Raw genomic sequence first — 20132 nt, 5'->3', positions numbered from 1 at the left:
TTATTGCTTGAGCTTGAGATATCGATGTCTCGGGTTAAGAGTTAAAGTGGAACACGCGACCTACTATTGTAACAAAGTATCAGTTCCGGCTCCTCGTCCTCACGAAGATCCAACGCCGCCACCAGGTGTGGCTTAGGCGTTGCTTCCATGTGGACTATCCTCGAAGTACCGGAAGCGGAGATCAATTCGAAGTGATGACGGGCGCCGCAGCACAGTGTCCACTCGTTCGCCGGATCGGCGCTCTCGATCATCGTTACTAACGATGGTGTTTCGCTCGCGGTGAATTCCTTCAGTAGTAGAAAACCGTCGACGGTGTCGGTGTCGGCTGACGAGCACCAGATGGTCCAGGCTGCGTTGTGCTTCCACTGGAGGACCGTGAGTCGGCGGCCAACGACCACGCACTGTTTCGTACCACAACCATGCATAATCTTGTCTCGCAATACAAACTTAAAATAATGATAGGACAGGATAGAAAGAGAAAGGGGAGTAGTTTAAGTAAATCTTAAATCTGCCGCTGTCCGATTTTTTGATCAACTGTCTCCGACACGCTTTCTTACCATGCGCAAGTGCGAGCCTCCGGGTCTCGTGATGCTGTACAATTGACATCCCCGTGTACGCCGCAGTTTCCTCTCCTTGATATGCGCTCGATTCCGAACGGCTAGGGCGCGAACGCGCATTCGTGTTCGCGAACGCGTCACCGGCTGAAACTTGGCGGTAGCACGTGCGAACGCGTTGTCGCACTCGTCAGCGTCGTCCTCGTCGCAATCATCGTCCTCGTCCTCGACGTCTTCGTCGACGTCCTCCTCCTCCCTCTCCCGGTCGTCGTTCTCACGATCGTTGAACAACTCGGCGCATCTCACGGACGCATCGCTCTCGAACTCTCGCAGCCGGAAAACGTAAACGCTCTCCTTGCCTTTGTCGCCGGCGCGGAACAGGAGTATACCGTGTTGCTCGACCACGTCTAACTGCTTGATCTGCACCGACTCGTCGAAGAGCATTCTGTGCGAAAGCCCGTCTGGAAAGAAAATCGACAAACGTATAATTGATTGGAATTGAATTTATTTTAATTCGAAATTTGAAATTTATTAGAAATCTATTTGAAATTTTGTAATATTTCCGATAATAGCTATTGTTTGTTGCAATAATTCCCAAATTGGTTCTTCGATAAATTACTTACTGTTGCTTTTAATACACTACACTCTACTTCGTTGTTATTTGATACACAATCGAAGCTTTCCTCGATCGCGAAAAAATTGTGTCTTGTTAGATCTCGGGCAATCAGGTTTTGAGATAATATATACGTGTTTCGTGAATTATACCTTCGATGAGAAACGTTCCGTTTTCCGAGGCGAGGATCAGCCTGTTCTCCAGCCAGACGTCACCGCAGACAACTTCGTTGGGAAAGTCAGGATAGATGCATCTCGGTTCCCATGGCCTGGGCTTTAGAGGACCGACGGTGGCGAGAGAAGTGGGTGCGAGGCCACGCATGATAGCTTCCAACTTCAAGGCTTGTCCGACTCGCACCATCTCGACGGCGCGCGTCTCTTCTCGCCGTCGACCCGGTGCCTCCACGACATCCGAGAGTGCTCGGCGATTTAGCATGCTCTGTTACGAAATCATATTGAGTTGACTCTTTTTTTTTTAAACATTATCCTTTTCGCTTTGACTATTTAGCTAGGCATTATTGCTTCCTAGCACTTTTTGAGAAAAGATATTATTTAAGTGTTATATTATTTAAATATTAATATTACCTATACATTATTTTCAAAATATTAAATATTGATATTATAATTCATATTATTGCGTTATTACACTTCATCATGATTGTAAGTAAAATTAATGGAAAGCGGGTGAATACAAGCGAGAATAATTAAAAGGGCAGCCTCTGTAAAATAACTTACGTTGCTCTTGCTGTCTTGCGAATGTTCCTGGTACATGTCCCGCAATAGGGTGTCGAGGGTTCTTTCCCTCTTCTTGGAGAATGTTGGAGTGTCAAATGTAGCTTTCTCGCCATTGATCAACTTAACAAGGAGAAATTCCCTGAGATTATACGGATCCTCGAAAACCGGCGGACAGGGAAGGCTCGGTCCAAATAGAGGTACGTTCTCGTCGCAATAAATAGCGACCCGCCAACCCTTGCCGTCCGCCTCGGTCGTTACCACGGCAAACACGTCTAAATATAATAGAAGATTAATTAACATTCAACTAATGATTTCCTTTCCTTTTATATTTTATATACTTAATTCCACAATATTTATTTTATATAACTACATTAGCGGTTTATTTATTCTATAAAAAATGCATTTTTTCGTTTTTCAAAGAGAGACGCAAATGCGGAATGAGAAAATGCCATTAAAATCATTCTTTCCGTAGCTTTTAACGTCCCTTGCTAATTACTAATCACAAATCGAAGCAAGGACGTAGTGTATTAAAAGCAACGAAAACAGCAAATTTTTAATCGATTTACGATTAGTAATTAGCAGGGACGATAGAAGCTACGGAAAGAATGATTTTAATGGCATTTTCTCAAACTCCATTTGCATTATAATTGGAAATATACGTAACGGAAGTAGGTCAAATGCGCGATATAACGTACGTTGAAGTTTAAAGGAACGCGAACAAAATCTGTAGGCGTAAAAAGGAAAAAAAGGAAGCTGTAAGAAAATTGAAAATCGTTACATGGTATTTTAACTCGTGTGCTCTTTGTGTAAACAACAATAGACGAGGTTCAGTTTAATATATTGTTCATGACCTTATCATGATATTTTTCTTAACTTACGGGTAAATTGACTTCTTATGCAGTTCGGATTGAAAGTATCAATGGCTGATGGATCGTCCGTGTAAATGATGTTAACAATGTCATTGCCGATGTGTCTTTTTCTTTCGAGCTGCTGCGGATTGTCTTTCGAATACGGTAGCATCGTACTAACATGATACATAACTTCGTGACCCGCATAAACCGTGTAATAACTTTCCTTGCCCGTCATATCCCCTGAAAAACGACGGAACGTGCGAGTAGAATCGTGGAAGTAAAGAAAAGATTTCCTTTGAGTTACTGCGAGTTTATTCACGTCGTGAATATAGAGCGAAAAATAAAAAAAAGACTACGAAAAACTGAAGGAAAGTTTTATACTTCATCAGCATTATATTTATGGATATTTTAATATATTATATGTGTATATATGTGTATTATTACAATTATATTCATAAAAACAAGTATAACAATGAAAAATAATCAAACGGTTTGTTAGTTGGAAGAATTGGAGATAGGATAGAAAATTTTCAAATCCTGTCAGCGTAACAATCTGAAGAGACGAGTGACGATTGCAGGCTCTTCTGATTGCAAATCTCGAGTTTGCACCGCCAATAACCATGTCATCAAACGTACCTTTCACATCCAAGCCGCCCCTATATTTGTCCCAACCTTTGAGCCGTATCCTCTCACCTAGGATCTCCAGGAAGCTCTCGAAGCCTGGGCTACCTCTTTCTACGAGCAATGAGAAATGTTTCTCAGGGATCGATAGCGCTATCTATTATCACTTAATTTCCCATCCCACCGAGACTTGTCTTTTGTTCCCGCTGACACTTCCCCGGGCTTACCATTAGACAACATCTCGTCGTCGGTGGTCTGACCCTCTCTCGCGTAGATTACACCGAACTTGAAGTTCACCGAGCCTTCTTGTTCCTCCAACAGTAACAGATCCTGCGAAGGATCATTGAATTAATCCGTACCTCCTTTATGACGCTCGTCCTCGAGCGTGAAATGGTATGAGACCCTTGTAAACGTACCTTTTGCAGCTCGGGTGTGAAAACTTCTCGCGGCGCCTTGTCGAGTTTTTCCAGACTGAAGAAGTTGCTGAAACGTCAGTAATAAATTACCCACGTATTCCCTTTCAATTTGGTGGATATAGAGATAGTTACCTGAGAATTTGTCTGATAGTCAATGTTTTGTTCGCCGAATACGGCAGCGATATTTTCTGCGCGCCCTACATAAAACATCTCTCAATTTACTACAATTGACTTTGTACTTACAATAATAATAATAATTTTATTCTTCGAGATATCAGTCTACCAGGGAATCGATATCGGATATGTTACAATAAAACCGAGTTGAGTTACATCAAATCTAATATCTTTGTATGTTGTGTACAAAGTAAATTGGATATTACAAAGATATATGGATATTGATTTACCATAAGTAAATTGTAGCAATAAATATACTTCATTTATAAAAAAAAATGAAGGCTGAGTTCAACGTAAAGGGACTCTCCACAGTTCTTATACTGACGTGAGAAGAAAGAAAATATGGAAAAAAAAACCGGAGAAAGAAAGGAAAGGCTAAGATCATAAATAATTTCATAAATTTGTCCCAGAAGGGATCCTTCCCGCTACTAAATAATACATTATCTACTCACGGTTCGCCTCCATAGAATAACTCTGTAGTGCGGTACGCATTGATCACCGACTTCGCTCGTGACTACCGAGAGAAAGAGAGGATTCCTCTCCTGGTCAGAAGCGATATAATTTTGGTGCACTGTGCATAAATAAAAATAATTAATATACTTTTTATTTGATATTCTTGATTGTATTATCTCTCTATCGTAAGTTACTTTTTTTTTAGTTCTTGCGAGTTACGAGCTATTACAAAAAATACAAAATATCGTATTCTATGCATAAATTTTCATTAAACGCAACAATGATTAACTCGGTCGAGCGAATAAAGAACGTGAATCGATTTACATAAATGGAACGCTGATGAAATTTTCCATCATATTTCCGCAATATTATTACACGTGGAAAAAAAAACAATTTAAGAAATTAGAGCGCCCATAAAGTTGCGGGCAGAAGTTCTAAACAAAATAACGCATTAATACGTATAATTACTGTAATTGCAATGGTAATATTATGTTACAGATATGTTCAACGTTCAACTTACGTTTGCCCAAGAAGTATTTAAAATACCAGCGCGTTTGGTACTCCGGATTTTCTAATATCGGCGTACTCGGCGAACCGAACATCTGTTGATGGAAAAATCGTTCATCGTTACACACATATAATCCGTGGCAGAAAGTGGGATACGATGAAGGATGAAACGAGGTAAGAACGAGCAATTATGCGAAACGGGACGAATCTCGAGTGGTAGAAGAAAGAAGTGGATCGTTTGATCATTAAGCAACGCTTCCTCACCTCTTCTTTTTCCCCGAGAGAGTCTCCGTTCTCCACTCGAAATCTTCTGCCATTGTCGGCTCCGTCCTGCTCGATCTGCGGCAGCTAGAAAGACATTTTCGAGCGTCGCGATTATCAAATACGTAGTGTAGAATGTCGGCGCGAGTCAACATGTTCCAGTTTCGAATTTGCGAATCGTTATATAGATTCCAAAGCCTTGAAACATGTGCGAATGAAAGTCGGAATGTAAATCTAAAACCGAATCCGGACTTGAAAATCTTTTCATACAGATTTTATAAATAATTTACGATTTCGAGAATTCAATTTTATTTCCACGGAACTGAACATAATCAAATTCTATTGAAAAATATTCCTCTCTCTCTTTCTCTCTTTCATTCACGACTCATTTCTAAATGAAAAAAAAAATAGGAGCTTTCCGTCTCTGATTGAAAATATCGGCGTCGTGAAGGAATTGAAAGACCGAAAGAATGAAATGCATGTTTCTGAAGGGACAAAAAAGTTGAAAAATTATAAGTATAAAATTCAAAGCCTTGAAAGAGAGAGAGAAAAAAATTGTATGAAATACTTCATTATTAATACAAAGTAGTATGCTTTTTACCCGCGGATTTATATTAAAAATTTACATTATACTTTTGCTTGAAATTCTACACTTGATAGGTTTCTTAATTATTTAAGAAATTTTTCTCCTTTCTATTTTCTGGTAAAACTATGTTCTTAAAACTTCGCGTCTGAACGTACTGCGACATCCTCTATCAGCACGAGCCAAGCACAACCCGAGCGCAGCTTCGGCGAACTTATGCGATAAGCAAATCAATAGATAAACAGAAAGATAGAGGGAAACAATGTAATCAGCTTACCGGACGTGTCGCGGATTATCATAGGGCGCTCGTTCGTTTTATCGCAGTGATTAGCGTTTACCTTGCAAAAGTACTTGTGCATACGGCTCGTAAGACTCTTGTAACAAGTAGAGCGAGGCTCTTACCTAGATATATACGTATCTATACTTTTCATTGTTTCCTTACCATTTCAACACTGCCGTAATGGTGTCTCGCCAGGACGCCTCGCCTCGCTATGGTGTCTGTGGTGGATCTGAAACACGATTTTTCACGTTTAGATATAGCTCGAGCCTGCCCGGGAGGATATAATTTTATCTCGGAGATTTTTCACACCAGGCGCTTTAATAAAGTTTACTCGTCCGTGCTCGCCGGAGGCGTAATACGCGTTCTGCAAACACGTTTGATTCTCTACCTCTACGCGTTTTTTTTGTCACGAAATGATTCGCACTTATTCAGAAACAAATGACCTCGCGTAAACGTTTTTTATAGCATCTTTTTGCGACACGTGTATGTACTACGCATTCTTATGGAATCGTTCACACCAGGAAAGGCACGCCTCGTCCGCCGCGGTGAACGGCATTCTCGATCGAGAACACGTACGTTTTTCTATCAGCCTCACCGCGCCCTTCCGCGGTGCTCCCAGCACAATGTTAGCTATTTAAAAACAAAATTACGTGCTGAATTAAAAAAAAAAACGAAAATGTTGCTCGAATTTTCTACTTTACTCCAAAATGGACTCGTAACCGCGTTACGAATCGATTTCTGTGCTCGTAGAGTGACCCAGAATGACCTCAATTTTAATGACAGAGACCAATTCTTTGACCAATCTGGACTTTATTCCTTTGACTAAAATTATTGTGATATAGATAATTTTCAAATTAGATAGATGTCCCAAATAAATAGCTTTTTGCAAATTGAGTTCCCTAAGAAAATCTTTTGAAATAGAAAGCCTCGTTGTTTATCCGAAGTCGTGCGACCTTTTCGGAATTTTAATTTGCAATTTAATTACCGAGATGTTTAATATTGAATGTTGAATATTGCGAGAGAGGTTGCAATAAAAGAATATCTTTCCAAAATTTTTACTGGAAAGAATTTATTACATTGGGCAAATAATCTATGATTAAAACTGAAAGCGACGTTCGTGGCGGGACCGCGTTCTTCGATATTCTCTTTCGCACGAAAGATTAAACGCTATCGGCACGATAATTATCATTGATTCACTAAATGTATCCCGATCAAATACAATCATCCCCCGGCGAGCGAATCGCGTCTACCATATAGTGTGAACGTAATATACGACCCTTCGTTCGTCGACTCAATCCCTCTTGCGCTTCTCATTTTTCACGACATGAATATCTAGGTTAACGAGAAGCTACGTCGAGGTCGAATTGGCCGGGTAATCGGGAGAGGTCGTTACATGAGAGACACAAAGAGGAACAGTTATACTGTTCAAAATTCGGGATTCGCATGGATCGCACAGCGTTACCCGTTAGATCGGGTGACATTTCAGCGACAAGGTTTTATTGGTTTCTGAGTGAAGCAAATAGAGAAAAGATCAAGCAACAAGTAGTGAATTGCTCTTGTTTTTTCAATAAAAGGTAATAAAAAATAAGTCAACTAGTAAATTGATACAAGTTCACGCGGCAAATAAGAAAATAAGTCGAGCACAGCGAGAGAATAACTACTTGTTTATCCTCTTCGAAAAAGGTAATGGGAACATAATTGAGAAAATGGGTCAGTCAACTCGTTACTTGACTCGCAATTTTTGGCATTTCGCGTATAATGACATTCGCCGCTAGAGCAGAGATCACGCATTAGAGCAACATACACATGACTGGCGCGTCGCGGTCGTTCCACCTGCCTAAGTCGGGAGGGCGGCATGATCGATGCCACGCACACCGATCTGGATCTGTTCCTGCGTATCATCTCCTGGACGCTCGAACTAGGTCGCAACGATTCCTCCTCGCTGTCGCTGATCGTGATCGAACTGGCGACCTCGCCGCTCTCGCGTTTCACTCTGCGAGACTTGCTTTTCTCCGCGGAGCTCGCGCTCGTCGAGGATGACGAGGCTGAGGCCGGGTGCGTTGACGAGGCAGTCCCGGAGGAGGCACCCCGTATTCGCGAAACGAGTTTGATATCCAAGCACAGCATTTTCGCCAGTTTCTTTTTTATACGCGTGGCGATGTCTCTACGTATTACGTACAATTTAACAGTATGACTATGCACAACTACGCGGTTTTATTACATACAGCCTGCTCACTGGGAGACTGACTTGGTACGTTCTTCTTTTGGTAGCGTCACATCATCATCATAATGTCGTTGAACAGCCGGCGATGACAACGAGCGTCGGTATCCGCATCGCTGTGCGACTTGTGCGAGCCAAATTGCAATGGAATTGCCACACGTCGCAACGTGGTGAGAATCGCTCAGCGTTACACAGGTGTCGTGAGATTATTTGACAAATCTCGACTACGCGAGGCTCGTTGTTTTTGGATCCCGTCGCTTATGCGCGCCGCCGCTGATGCTTTATATCTCACAGCGTACGCGAGGAATATCAATTACAGGGAACGCCTCTTGCGCCCGTGCAGTGGTAATTTGAATTCTATCTCTCTTGACATCCGGGTCGATTGCCGAAGTCGGTGTTGGGCGATGTCGAAGAGGAGATCACCGATACACACGGAAACGGGAGAAATGAAATGCGATCTAACGTGTCTTATGTGTACGTTTATCCGCCACTTCTGTGATCTTTTAAATAATACAGAATAACGTAACACGCGCTGGGATGCACTTGCACTTATTGTTAGTGTCTTACGATAAATGATATACGTCGCAACTTGCAGATAGTTGTCACACCTGTGAAAATAATTGTCATAATGTGTCACCGTAGATAATTGTATGTACACCGCGATATCGAAGTCAAATAGATGTGACAGCAAGTGACAAAGTATGTTTTCTAAAGTACAATGGTTTTTTCTAAAGTAAAGTTCGGAAAACTATTTTTTTTTTAATTCTATACGAAATAGATAGCTCTTGGAAAAATATATTTATTAACTATTATTTTCTTGTTATTCTTCGTGCTTTAATAAGTGAAAGCATTTTATTCATTCAAAGTTTTTCAATTAAACTTTATCTATATTTTCTTTGATTATGTAGAGTTAGTTAAATTAATTTCTATTCAATGCAATAATAATCTGATGAATAACGACGATGACGATGACGATGATGATGATGATGATGATGATGATGATGATGATGATGATGATGACATGAAAAAAAATGAGCTAATTATTGACCCTACTTGGTTTTGTGATCCTACGCCTATTTGTTAAGAATTTTTTTCATACTAAAGGATAATTTTTTTCCCACACAAAAGCATTAATAAACGATTCATAAAGTGTACGCATATATTTTCCATACGATGAAAATATATTTGTATATTTTTATCGTAAGGAATAGCCAATGGGTAAACTCCCCTTCTCTGAATAAGCAAATTTAGTCAAGAACCAAACGCTTAGGGCAGTCCCGCATTAAGAATATTGATTCTCAAGATAACGACATTCTTGCGGCTTATTCAATTGAAAATACTTATTGCAAACACAGCAGAAAAGCACGATACGTACCATGCGACCTTTACTCGAAGTCGTTACTTCGAATGCAAAAGACGAATTCAAACAACTCTGAAATATTATTAGAATTGCTATTTAAAGAATTGGAGACATATATATATATATAACTGCGTTATCTTTAATCCAATTCTTTAAATAGAAACTCTAATGATATTTCAGAGTTGTTTGAATTCGTCTTTTGCATTCGAAGTAACGAAGAAGATTGGTCAGACCAGCATCTGCTAAGGAACTCAAAGAAATGTTAGACAGTGATATGATACAACAGCAAGAGAAAGATTTGTGCTGAAAACGATGTAAGGAAATGAAGCGCCTACGCCAAGAATAGCACAAATGGCTAGATCTAATGAATGAATAACTGAATTGAGTTCATCGATAGGCGACTCTACGCGCGCGCGGCCGTTCATCTCATAGTTACTTTATCGGACATCGAGCGAAGACATCGATACCACCGGAACGACCTTTTACCTACGACCGAAGCGACCAATATTCGCGATACCGGAGGCCACCGTGATAAGCGATGCGTCAAAGATACACAACAGTACACATTTACATAGGTCTTATGTCCTACCTTTGACCAACAACAGCATCGATCCCTTCCATTAATCTATCGGCCCTATCGTCAAAGGGCCGTTCGTGTGGACATTTCGAGTGATCGACATTTCACATTTGTGTTCGATCCGTAATTCGCGGCATCGGCGATAACAATGGAAAAATGGTCTTTTTTTTTTCTTTGATCTCCCGATCTTGCAATCGAGAAATCCGGGCAGAAGGACAAACGGATGTTGTGGGACGGATATGGCGATTCGATAACCGAGCATGTGAAGCGTACTGCTGTATGTATAGACACGTAGAAGTTACGCTGACACGAGTCCTCGTAACTGCATTCCGTAAATTCTACGGGCAAGTGTCAGGTCGTGGAATATTCGCCGTGGGAAATATCCAAGGTGTTCAATACGCTTTTTCCGCTTTTACATCGAATCGCAAATTTTTCCGGGAAATCCACGGATAAGCGAAGATGCTCTTTGAACACGCGTTATCGCGCGGAAAAATCGGGTATTTAAATCCATGCTGTAAATCAGATCGACAAGATTTGTTTGTTTATGGAACGATTTGCCAGTTCAGCGAGAAATCTTTTATCCTACGTAAATGGTGGAGACACATGAGAGTGATATCGAGCTTCTATTCTTCTTAGTTTCCACATGGGATTTTACGAAATCCTAGTCACTATACTAGATTTACATGACATGAAAAGAAGACACGTTCGTTGTGTCACGTTCTCTCAAATGAGATCGGCTCTTTTTCGTGTCAGAGCGCGAAAGGATCAAGTAAAGCGTTTCACGATTTTCAAAATGGGTCAGAAGTTTCTTTAGAATTAACCTCGCTATTAAGCCTTCTCAAGTACCCAGTTTTTACAAGCTTGGCTTTCCCGACTTTTAAACTAATAGAGATAAAAACTCCACTTCGTAAAACACTTATCTCAATTAAAGCTTAACCTTTTTTGGAATGATATATTGCACTATGCGACATTAAATTATGATTAACGGCATTTAATCGTTTTTTGAATAAATTACTTTCAATATTTCCCCGCTTCCCCCCGAAGAGTTGGGTTTCGAATTCTTCCGAGCAAAGTTAACCGAACTAAGTTTGCGGAGTGTACAATAAATCTTGATTAACGATACATACAATAAATCATGATAAAAGATTTATTCGTTAAGTGAGGATCGGAGCCTACTTTACTCTGCGAGCGTCGATGTCGCCGATAGATGATATAGTTCTTCTTTTTTTATTCCGTAGTTTCTATCGAGAGATGTTACCAAATTTTAAATAACATAGCAAGCCATACGCCGACTAAACGTTGCGCGTCTAATAGTTAAAAATCATGCAACTCCAATTACGAAGCTGAAATTAGATCGTGCTCCGAAAAGAAAATTATGTATAATAACAATGTCATTGCAAGTCCATGTTAGTTAACTTCGCTACAATGTACGTACAACAATTGTGACATATTACATCTACTAAAAAAAAAAATAAGATTGCGGGTTTAAACCATCACGTGCAATCGTTAGTTTTCCAAGTTAAGTCTCTGCGACACTGGAAGTACAACGGGCTGCTTGGTCGGCCCGGGCGCGAAGAACACCACTTGCGGAACTCGACGGCACTGAACGCACTCCCTCGCGTCTTGGGTCCGCAACCCCTACTGCCGTTGCCGTCGTCGCCGCCGCCGCCGCACCGCCGCCGTCGCGTCCCCTGGCGAATCTTCACAACCCGACGCGTAGCGCAGCAGCCCCCGCGAGATAGTTGCAAGTTGCTCGCAGTGACATGGCGACTCGACGACTGGCGCCGCGTCGACGAGTTCGTCGGTCTCCACGTCCACCTCCGTTTCTTCCTCCCCCGTCTCTCCCTCTATTTGTCGTCTTCCACCTCCTTCTCTTCCGCTACCATCCCACCCCCCCTCTCCCTCATTTGCCTCTTCCTCCACCTCACCTTCATTTATCTATTTGTTCCTCCATACTCCGCGTACGGGGTCCGAGTGCCCTATCGCGGCACCGTGACGTGTGTTACCGTCACTCGTGCCCGGCGTATCGATGCGCGACCCTCCGTCACGATTCGGCGGGGACGGCATCGGTACGGTGACCCGTATTCTCGCCGGCAACGGGGCGCCGCGGCGCTCCTTCAATCTCCATCGTTGTCCCGGCGACCCACCTCCTCCCACACCCCTCCCCTTTAAATTTTGGCACCCAAACCGCCGCCGCCACCGAGCGGGGTGGGATTAGGGCGCGACTGTGCGTATCGGGCTAGCGAATTAGCACAGCCCGAACGTTAATCAGATTCTCTCTTACCGCGCCGTCGGCGTCGGCGACGTTCTCGTGAAATGTAAATAGCTGGAGAATTAACCCGGATTTTTACGCCAGATAACGCGATAAGCTCTATACGCGGCGTACTTTGTATAGGGGACATTTGACAATTGTCATCAAACCCAAATTGTCATCAAATTGTAAAAGTATAAGTACATTATCCGTCTTTTGATGAACTCGAAGGAATTCTACGAAAATTTTATGATCTAAAAGAGTTGTTTAATGTGGCGAATTAAACGGCATTATTGAAAGTCAGCTTCAAAGGCTTGAATAAATAAGGGAAAGCTTATTCCCTTGAACGTTTCACGTTAAACACGAAATTGTATACGTATATTGTAAATGTTACATATTCTATTATATTCTCATTTGAAAAAGCAATATGACCGTAAACTTTGATTGAAAATCTTCCTCTCTCTTTTTTTATATTAAAAATACACTTTAAAGTTTTGCTGCACAAAAAAGAACACATGTTACAAATCCTTAGACATATCCTTCAAACTTCTTTAATTAAGACTTAATTTTTGTATTTGATAAGGATTAGAATAGTTTTTATCCGAGATTTCTTTCACGCCCACAAAATATAAATAATCTTATATAATTAATATTCCCAATTTATGTCTCTTCCTTAATAAGAAGGATGTTCTCGAGTAACTAATTATTAAGAAATAGACATGATTTATATCGTTAAGAAAAATATATTTGATGGAAATAATATCGTAATAATTAATTACGGGATTATTTCCATCAAGTATACTTAAATAATAATTAATAATAATAATAAATAATGTATCGATCTTTTTTCTATCTCATGATAGTAAAAGATAAAACCGCGCATAATAGAATTACGAATAGAAATACCATAATGATGTTTCTTCGCAATCAATACGATTTGTCATGACTTTTATTATTCGTGTATTGTTACTTGCTGCTTTATGGAGAAGAGCAAATTGGGTTGCGGCAAGACAAAATATTCTCTCTGCTATACACCCTCCGTTGCGTATCCCACATGTAGGAAAAGTATATTTTTATATTAAATCACAAAATTGATTCGAAAATTTGCACAAATGTTGAAATTAACGAACAAATTTTCTTGATCAGTCGCGTAAAGGATAAACGTGACAGGCGTAAACGACGCTCCGCTGTCTGGTTTTTCTCATACGGTTTTAAAACCCGAGATTTCCTAGACACGTGCATCAAGTTTTTCAATGTGTCGTTGCATGGTGGTTTATCGACTCCCGATAAGCCTCCGGTTGGTTCGTCCAGCCGGCGGTTTCTTATCGACGATTACAAAGACGGTATAGGGATTTCATCCCGCGCGACTACGACAAAATGCGATAACAGATACGCAGATCAGCCGCGAAACTCCATATCGGTGCGTTTGATAAAATCGCGCGGACATGTGTCGGCGACAGATGCGCGCGCCATATATTTTAAATGTAGAAAAGAATCGAGAGCGACAGATAAGCGGGTTATAGTTATCACATCGCGCCGACTGGCGATATAAAAAGAGGAGAGGAGATTATTAAAGTTGCACTTACACGGCGTTGTAAATAATTAATGGAAATGGATAGAGCGATTATCGATTGCGCGAACTATGTAACTATGCTTTCTAGGGGCGGTTGCACGAGCGGGCGGATCGTTAAATTATAGAATGTTCTTGAAAGTTGGTGATACATATTTTTAGAGTGCTTAGATCTATTTTTAAAACATCGAAAAAAAAAGTTAGTAGAAACATGCCTATAATATCCGTAGACGCCTTAGCTTCGTCGAGTTATAAACAAGCCTTTGTATGTCGGAACGTGAAAAGGCCGGAGGAACAGTCAGAATTGCATTCGGCTGTATACCGTATAGGTACTCCATTTTCAACAAAGAGAGTCTTTAAACAGTGACAATCATTAAAGCAAGAACCTTTTTATCAAAAGCGAGGATCAAAGGCGAGGGAAGAGGAAATTTTGCTGATTACGACGGCGGCCGCTCATTAAAATGACGGGGGTTGTGCGATTTTTTTCAGGCGCGTCCTGCGCTTTGCATGCAACTTCGATCAAATTTTTTTTTGTTCCGTGTCGGTCTTTTCTACCGAATTTTTTGAAAGCGCAGAGAATTTCGCAGCTCGAACGAGGAACGTTATCCTTTCAATGAAAGGGATCTCGAAAACACGCAATAAACAGACTCGATCGTTTTCCGATAGTGGTGCAATCGTAAAATTTGCCGGCGAATTCTTTTAATATACTCTGCTCACACCGACACATGTGTAGTTCCGTTCTGTTGTTATCTAAATTGAAACGCAACTAATAACAGATATGCAGGCAGTCCTCACTCATGTCGCGTAGTTGCGAAATGTTTCACAGACAATTATTGTATTTAGACTCCCGTAGAAACTGACATCGAAATTCAACTTTTGAATGACACTTTTAATTTAATAGCGGAAAAGGCACGTTTCGCAAACATGCGAAGCCTACGTATAATATGTTCTTATCGTGGTCAGCGTTCGCGAAATACACATCCGGAAAGTAATCCGAAAGCATACAGGGAAAATGTATAATTTCGTTAAATTTTATTAATTTCTCAACTAATCTTAGGTTTGGATAGTAATAAATTGCAAGAGCACTGCTGAATTAAAGAAAGAACAAGAAAGAGATTATTATATATATTACGTTTATTTTTAGAGATTACTATACTCGTATACATATCTCTCATTTGAATAATTGGACGACATTGAATCTTTTTCCTCGCAAATTTGCTGTAGCTATCGTGAAAAGTACACGTAATACTGTCAACAGTGATTTCCACGAAAATGTCGATATACTGCCGAGAGATCGAACCGATTACCACGAAAATACTGATACGGTTAATAGATTTGCACGATTTTTTTCCGAACGAAAATAGTGAAGAGGTGGCACTTATATATTACGACGCAGTTTTATATTAAAAATGGTGGTTTGCCAAAAACGTAAAATTAATCAAGTTAACTCGACAATGTTTAATATACGCGCGAAAAACATTATTCGAGGGACAGAGCAATATTTTCCGATAGAATTAACAGATATCATTCTTGCTATATAGTTGGACTAATTAGAGATTTCCATTCCGTAAACTTTCCATCAAATTCCGTTTATCTATCCTTTCTGGACGAGTTTCGGATATTATCTACGCACGAAAAGTGTGGCAAACCCAAATGGTGTGTCGTTGATTACATAAATTGAAACCCGTATACAATTACGGAGATACGAAAAGAGGACGCATCTCGAGCGCGCATGGCCGGTTTACGGCGATAACAGCGCTGACCAATGTAGTTTCGCGGATAATGCGCGTAAAAATAGACACGGAAAGTGGAAAGTCTCGTACGACTTGGAAATTATTAGTAATTTATGCCGCAGTTCTCTTTTTCTTTGTGTATTCTTCGTGTTTTGCGCCACGTCGTTATAGCTACCTTGCGCAATACACTTATTGCCTCCATCAATTAAATTATTTATTTTGAAAATGATATAAATTCTAAAATCGAGCTTGTTCAGCGAAAAAAATCGCAATTCTCGTAACATGCTATTTGCAAACGAAACGGAATAGCAGTCGAATGTCTTTTAGATTGAAAAATATGGAGCGATGGTGGATGTTATCGCTGGAATGTGTGGAGCGACTTTGTGGGGAAGACAGGAGGGTAACAAAGGTATTCTCTATACACGTCCATCTTAATCACGCTGACAAATGAAAAACATCCGCGGAATTTCCTTCCACAAAGAAAGAGGCAGCGGCAGTACCTTTCTTATGACGTGCCATCGCAGTTTTGCAGCTTTGCAGCACGAACATATATTGTTGCGTTATACGTCGTATAGTATTTTCGTATTATTTCTGAAGTTGGGAAAAAAGCGTGCAATATATAGGTGGAAAAGTACATTTTCACGTAGGGGCAGATACGACCGCATCGGTTTTCCTTTTTGCGCATAAAGATGATTATATAATATGCACTCGTATACATGTTTATATTAAACAAACTCAGGAAACTGCGTGGCGCACGTTAATGTGCATTATACACGCGTTTTCATTTCAGTACAGAAACCGGTCGAGTTTTTCGACGTTATCACGAAAATTGTGATTCTGCTTCCCTCCGACGGTGATAAAAAAAAAGGGAGAATTGTAATATCGAGAATTAACATTTACGAGAATTAACCTCAATGCTTCTTCCTTTATAGGTTGACGTCAATGTAAAGAAAGTAATACAAACAGAAAGAAAATTGTACAATGTACGTGATTCAAACGTACGAGTTTATACAATACTCTATGATAAAATAATAAATGTAAAATGAGAAGTTTTTTTTATTTCTTTTCGTAATTCGTTATTAAGAATTAAGTTGGACTCGATTATAAATTTTTGATAGACAATTGATTTTTATCTATCAAATTGAATATTGATTATCTATTTAACTGAATATTATTATCTTAAAAGCTGCAGTTTCAATCTTTTTATATTAACTTCATATTTCTTTACAATTACTTATCGTAACTGTAAACCACTATCTGCTGTCAGATTATATCGGCAGGCTCTATCGGCAAAACACGAGTTTAATGCGGACATAGATGATATCGGATCTGTTGTGATATCTGAGCGAAATATGCTGCCAATCTGTTGTCATATTGCGAGCAGATTTACTGGGTTTAAATGAAATACATCATTCAAATTGCATGGTTACGAAACAACGGATCTTGGTCAGTTTCTGCAATCAATCTACTGCCAGTATCTCTTATATATAATTTCTGCTGACATTCTATCGACAAAATTCGCAGCAGACACTTTCAAAATCTGTTCTCGACAGATTCGGCTGTCCGGGTTATTGAATTTCTTAAATTTATTACAATGTTTTCCATTTATTGTAACTAATGTTAAAAAAATAAAGAAATACAACTTTTGTAAAAAAAAAATAGTCAACGTTACCAGTTCAGCAGCACAATATGCTTTAAGCCCCTAAACCTAGACCATTACCTGACTTTTTAAATTAAACTATATAGAGGATATTTAAGTACTTGGAAAGACATGTAAGTAAATGGAATGTAAGTAAAGGAACCTGCTTTTTCACTCGATTTTTACTGTAATATGCATAGAAGTAGTGTGACACGAATACAAAGCGGTGGTAAAGTTCGAACGGAATCAAAGCAGTATAGTATTGCGATTGAGGACGACCGAGATTAAATACAATTGTGATCAATGTACAAATGGTTCGTACCGACATAGAATTGTGACCAATATCTATGTCTAATTGTAATCGATACATAATCGATTCAACCACGGTTGTCCTCAATCGCAATGCTACATATGTTTAATTTTGTTTGAATTTTATCACCGCTTTGTATTCGTTTCACACAATGCATATTACAATAAAAACCGAATGAGCCGAAGAAACAATTTCCTAATTATAAGATAGCGCAGTTTATTAAGTTGGAATATATGTATATATATATATACATTGTAATTCGTACTTCTGTAACTATTAATTTCTTTATTTGCGCACCACGTACCGCGCTTGACTCGTATTGGCCGTTTAGTAATTTAAGATTGACATTTTCACGAGTCTAATGATATATTTCAATTTATACTAATTATAAGATTATTATTATTATAAGATTAAGGTACTAATTATAATTATACTTATTAAACTAATTATAAGATAGTCACTTTTGGTTAGCCCAAGTACAGGGCTAAACCAGATTAAGTATATATAGCACGGACATCCTTTTATAAACTAATTAGTCTTATAAATGTGCAGGTAAAGGTATAAAGGTAAAGGCACTTTTCTGACCAGTATCAGACTACCAGATCCTTAGGAACAATATTCACACTCCGAGCGTATACTCAAGACCGTCCGAATGTCTGGACAGTCTACCATCCCCAACAAGTAAAATGACCATAAATTTCGAGTGTATGACGAGAACGATCTTAAGTACAAGATCGGACCACGAATTCTGCCTTATAGGATCCAAAGTATCCATCTATGCCCCATCCTTATATAAGAATCATTACAAAACAATCGCTATCGAGAATTAAGGAAATTTTTTGTTAATTTTATTTTTCCGAAATGGGGCTAATAGTGAAATTAAACTAAATAATAAAACCTAGTTAATATTGAAGAATTAAAGTTATCCAATTATTTGCAAGATTTTCGATTAAAATATTATAAATTCTAATATAAATGTATAACATAAATTTTGCAAACAACTTAAATAATCGCAAAGATACAAGGTGATAGGCACCAAGCGGCCGATAATTGAACTAAACTGCGTGACCTGCGTGAGTTTGTATAACAATCTGATATCGCAACAGAGCAACAGATCTGGTATATTATAATGATATAATCTGTGTCCGCATTAAGTTTTTTACACAATGCGAGGCGATAGCGACAAAATTTTCAACCTATCGGAAGCCGTGTATCAATGGTGTAGCTTTGTCGGCAATTTTATCGCTACCCAGGTAGCACGTACACGTTTCAGAAATGTTTTATAAGCGTTTTTTTGAAACGTTCTATAACCGATTTCTAAAAACGTTTCTCATGAGTGAAAATGTCCATTCAAAAAACGTTCGATGGAACGTTTCTTTTCCGATAAAATAACGTTTAAAAAACTATTATAGAAACGTTTTGTTTTAATGATAAAGACATTTTAGATAAAGACATTTAAAATTCCTATTTTTCACGTCTTTTGAACGTGTTTATGACGTCTTTGAGACATGCGTGAGAATGTTCTAGAAGCTTTATGCATATACTATTCTTTTTCTATTCTTTTTCGAAGAAATTCCTGAACTGGTGCACATTCGTGCAATAAGTTAAAATGAAACAAAATATACTTGTCTCACTCTAACTTAATTGCATCACTGATGTGCACCAGTTTAGGAAGTTCTTCAAAACGGAACACACGTATAATTAAATGTTTTTTCAATGGCCACGTTCAGCAGTACGTTTATTTTGCAACTATTGGAAGTTTTTTAAGCTCAGATTTGTCCGATGACAAATAGATTAAGACCGGTAGGACAAAATTAATTTAAGTAAATAAGTGGATATATGTGCATGGATAAAATGATTTATTTTGTGCAATAATTAGTGCAATATAAATTTAAATGTTTCAAAAATGCCTATTAAAGCTATTATATACATATTTAGATAAAGCAAATTATAATTTTGAAAGGAAAAAAACAAGTAGGTATTTTTGTTAACTGTAGAAACTAGAAACGTAAAAAATACGTTTCTTAAATCATGGTTTCAAAAACATTTTTGTTCAAACGTTTCTTAATGGTTCCTTACGGTTATGAAACTATGTATACGTTTGAAAAACGTATATGAAACTAATATGTGCTACCTGGGTTCTATGGTAAAGTCACCCCTGAATAAGATGTGCTTACTGGTGAACGAATTCTCCGATCGCGTGGACTTTTTTCAAACATCTCTTAAACTTTTAAACGATCAATACTTTACTGTCTTCGTTAGATCTTATCTGTTTTGTACCGTAAGTGGTAAATTTGTTATTTTTGTATTCTTCTTTTCAGCACTTTATTCTGCGTCTCTTGCTGATGTTACAATTATAATTTTACTATGCGTACTAAAGAGACCTCTCTGAATCCTATTTACACATAAATAAATAAATAAATA

The 20132-nt window shown here is 39.0% G+C and overlaps 1 protein-coding gene across 3 annotated transcripts in view; it reads right to left on the bottom strand.

Moving 5' to 3' along the window:
- LOC112460958 (GTPase-activating Rap/Ran-GAP domain-like protein 3) overlaps positions 1–20132 on the bottom strand; it is a 31173-nt gene that overhangs the window by 2760 nt on the left and 8281 nt on the right. The window contains exons 1-15 of one of the 3 annotated variants that reach the window (XM_025025933.1): positions 11697–11949; positions 7852–8876; positions 6210–6276; positions 5188–5271; positions 4937–5018; positions 4416–4534; positions 3922–3986; positions 3790–3856; positions 3601–3703; positions 3389–3487; positions 2780–2992; positions 1902–2173; positions 1320–1605; positions 558–1015; positions 65–401 (exon numbers count right to left, since the gene is read on the bottom strand). In XM_025025933.1, coding sequence (XP_024881701.1) covers positions 65–401; positions 558–1015; positions 1320–1605; positions 1902–2173; positions 2780–2992; positions 3389–3487; positions 3601–3703; positions 3790–3856; positions 3922–3986; positions 4416–4534; positions 4937–5018; positions 5188–5271; positions 6210–6276; positions 7852–8174 — 2575 coding nt within the window. In that variant the 5' untranslated portion in view covers positions 8175–8876; positions 11697–11949. Of the gene's footprint in view, positions 1–64; positions 402–557; positions 1016–1319; positions 1606–1901; positions 2174–2779; positions 2993–3388; positions 3488–3600; positions 3704–3789; positions 3857–3921; positions 3987–4415; positions 4535–4936; positions 5019–5187; positions 5272–6209; positions 6277–7851; positions 8877–11696; positions 11950–20132 lie in introns of those variants that run through there. The other 2 variants (XM_025025942.1, XM_025025950.1) reach the window with 2 other exon arrangements.

This window comes from Temnothorax curvispinosus, unplaced genomic scaffold (genome assembly GCF_003070985.1).
Source record: "Temnothorax curvispinosus isolate PA1 unplaced genomic scaffold, ASM307098v1 QBEX01001173.1, whole genome shotgun sequence".
NCBI lineage: Eukaryota > Metazoa > Arthropoda > Insecta > Hymenoptera > Formicidae > Temnothorax > Temnothorax curvispinosus.
The sequence above is the reverse complement of the archived record's forward strand: the minus strand, read 5'-3'. Positions and strand labels throughout refer to the sequence as shown.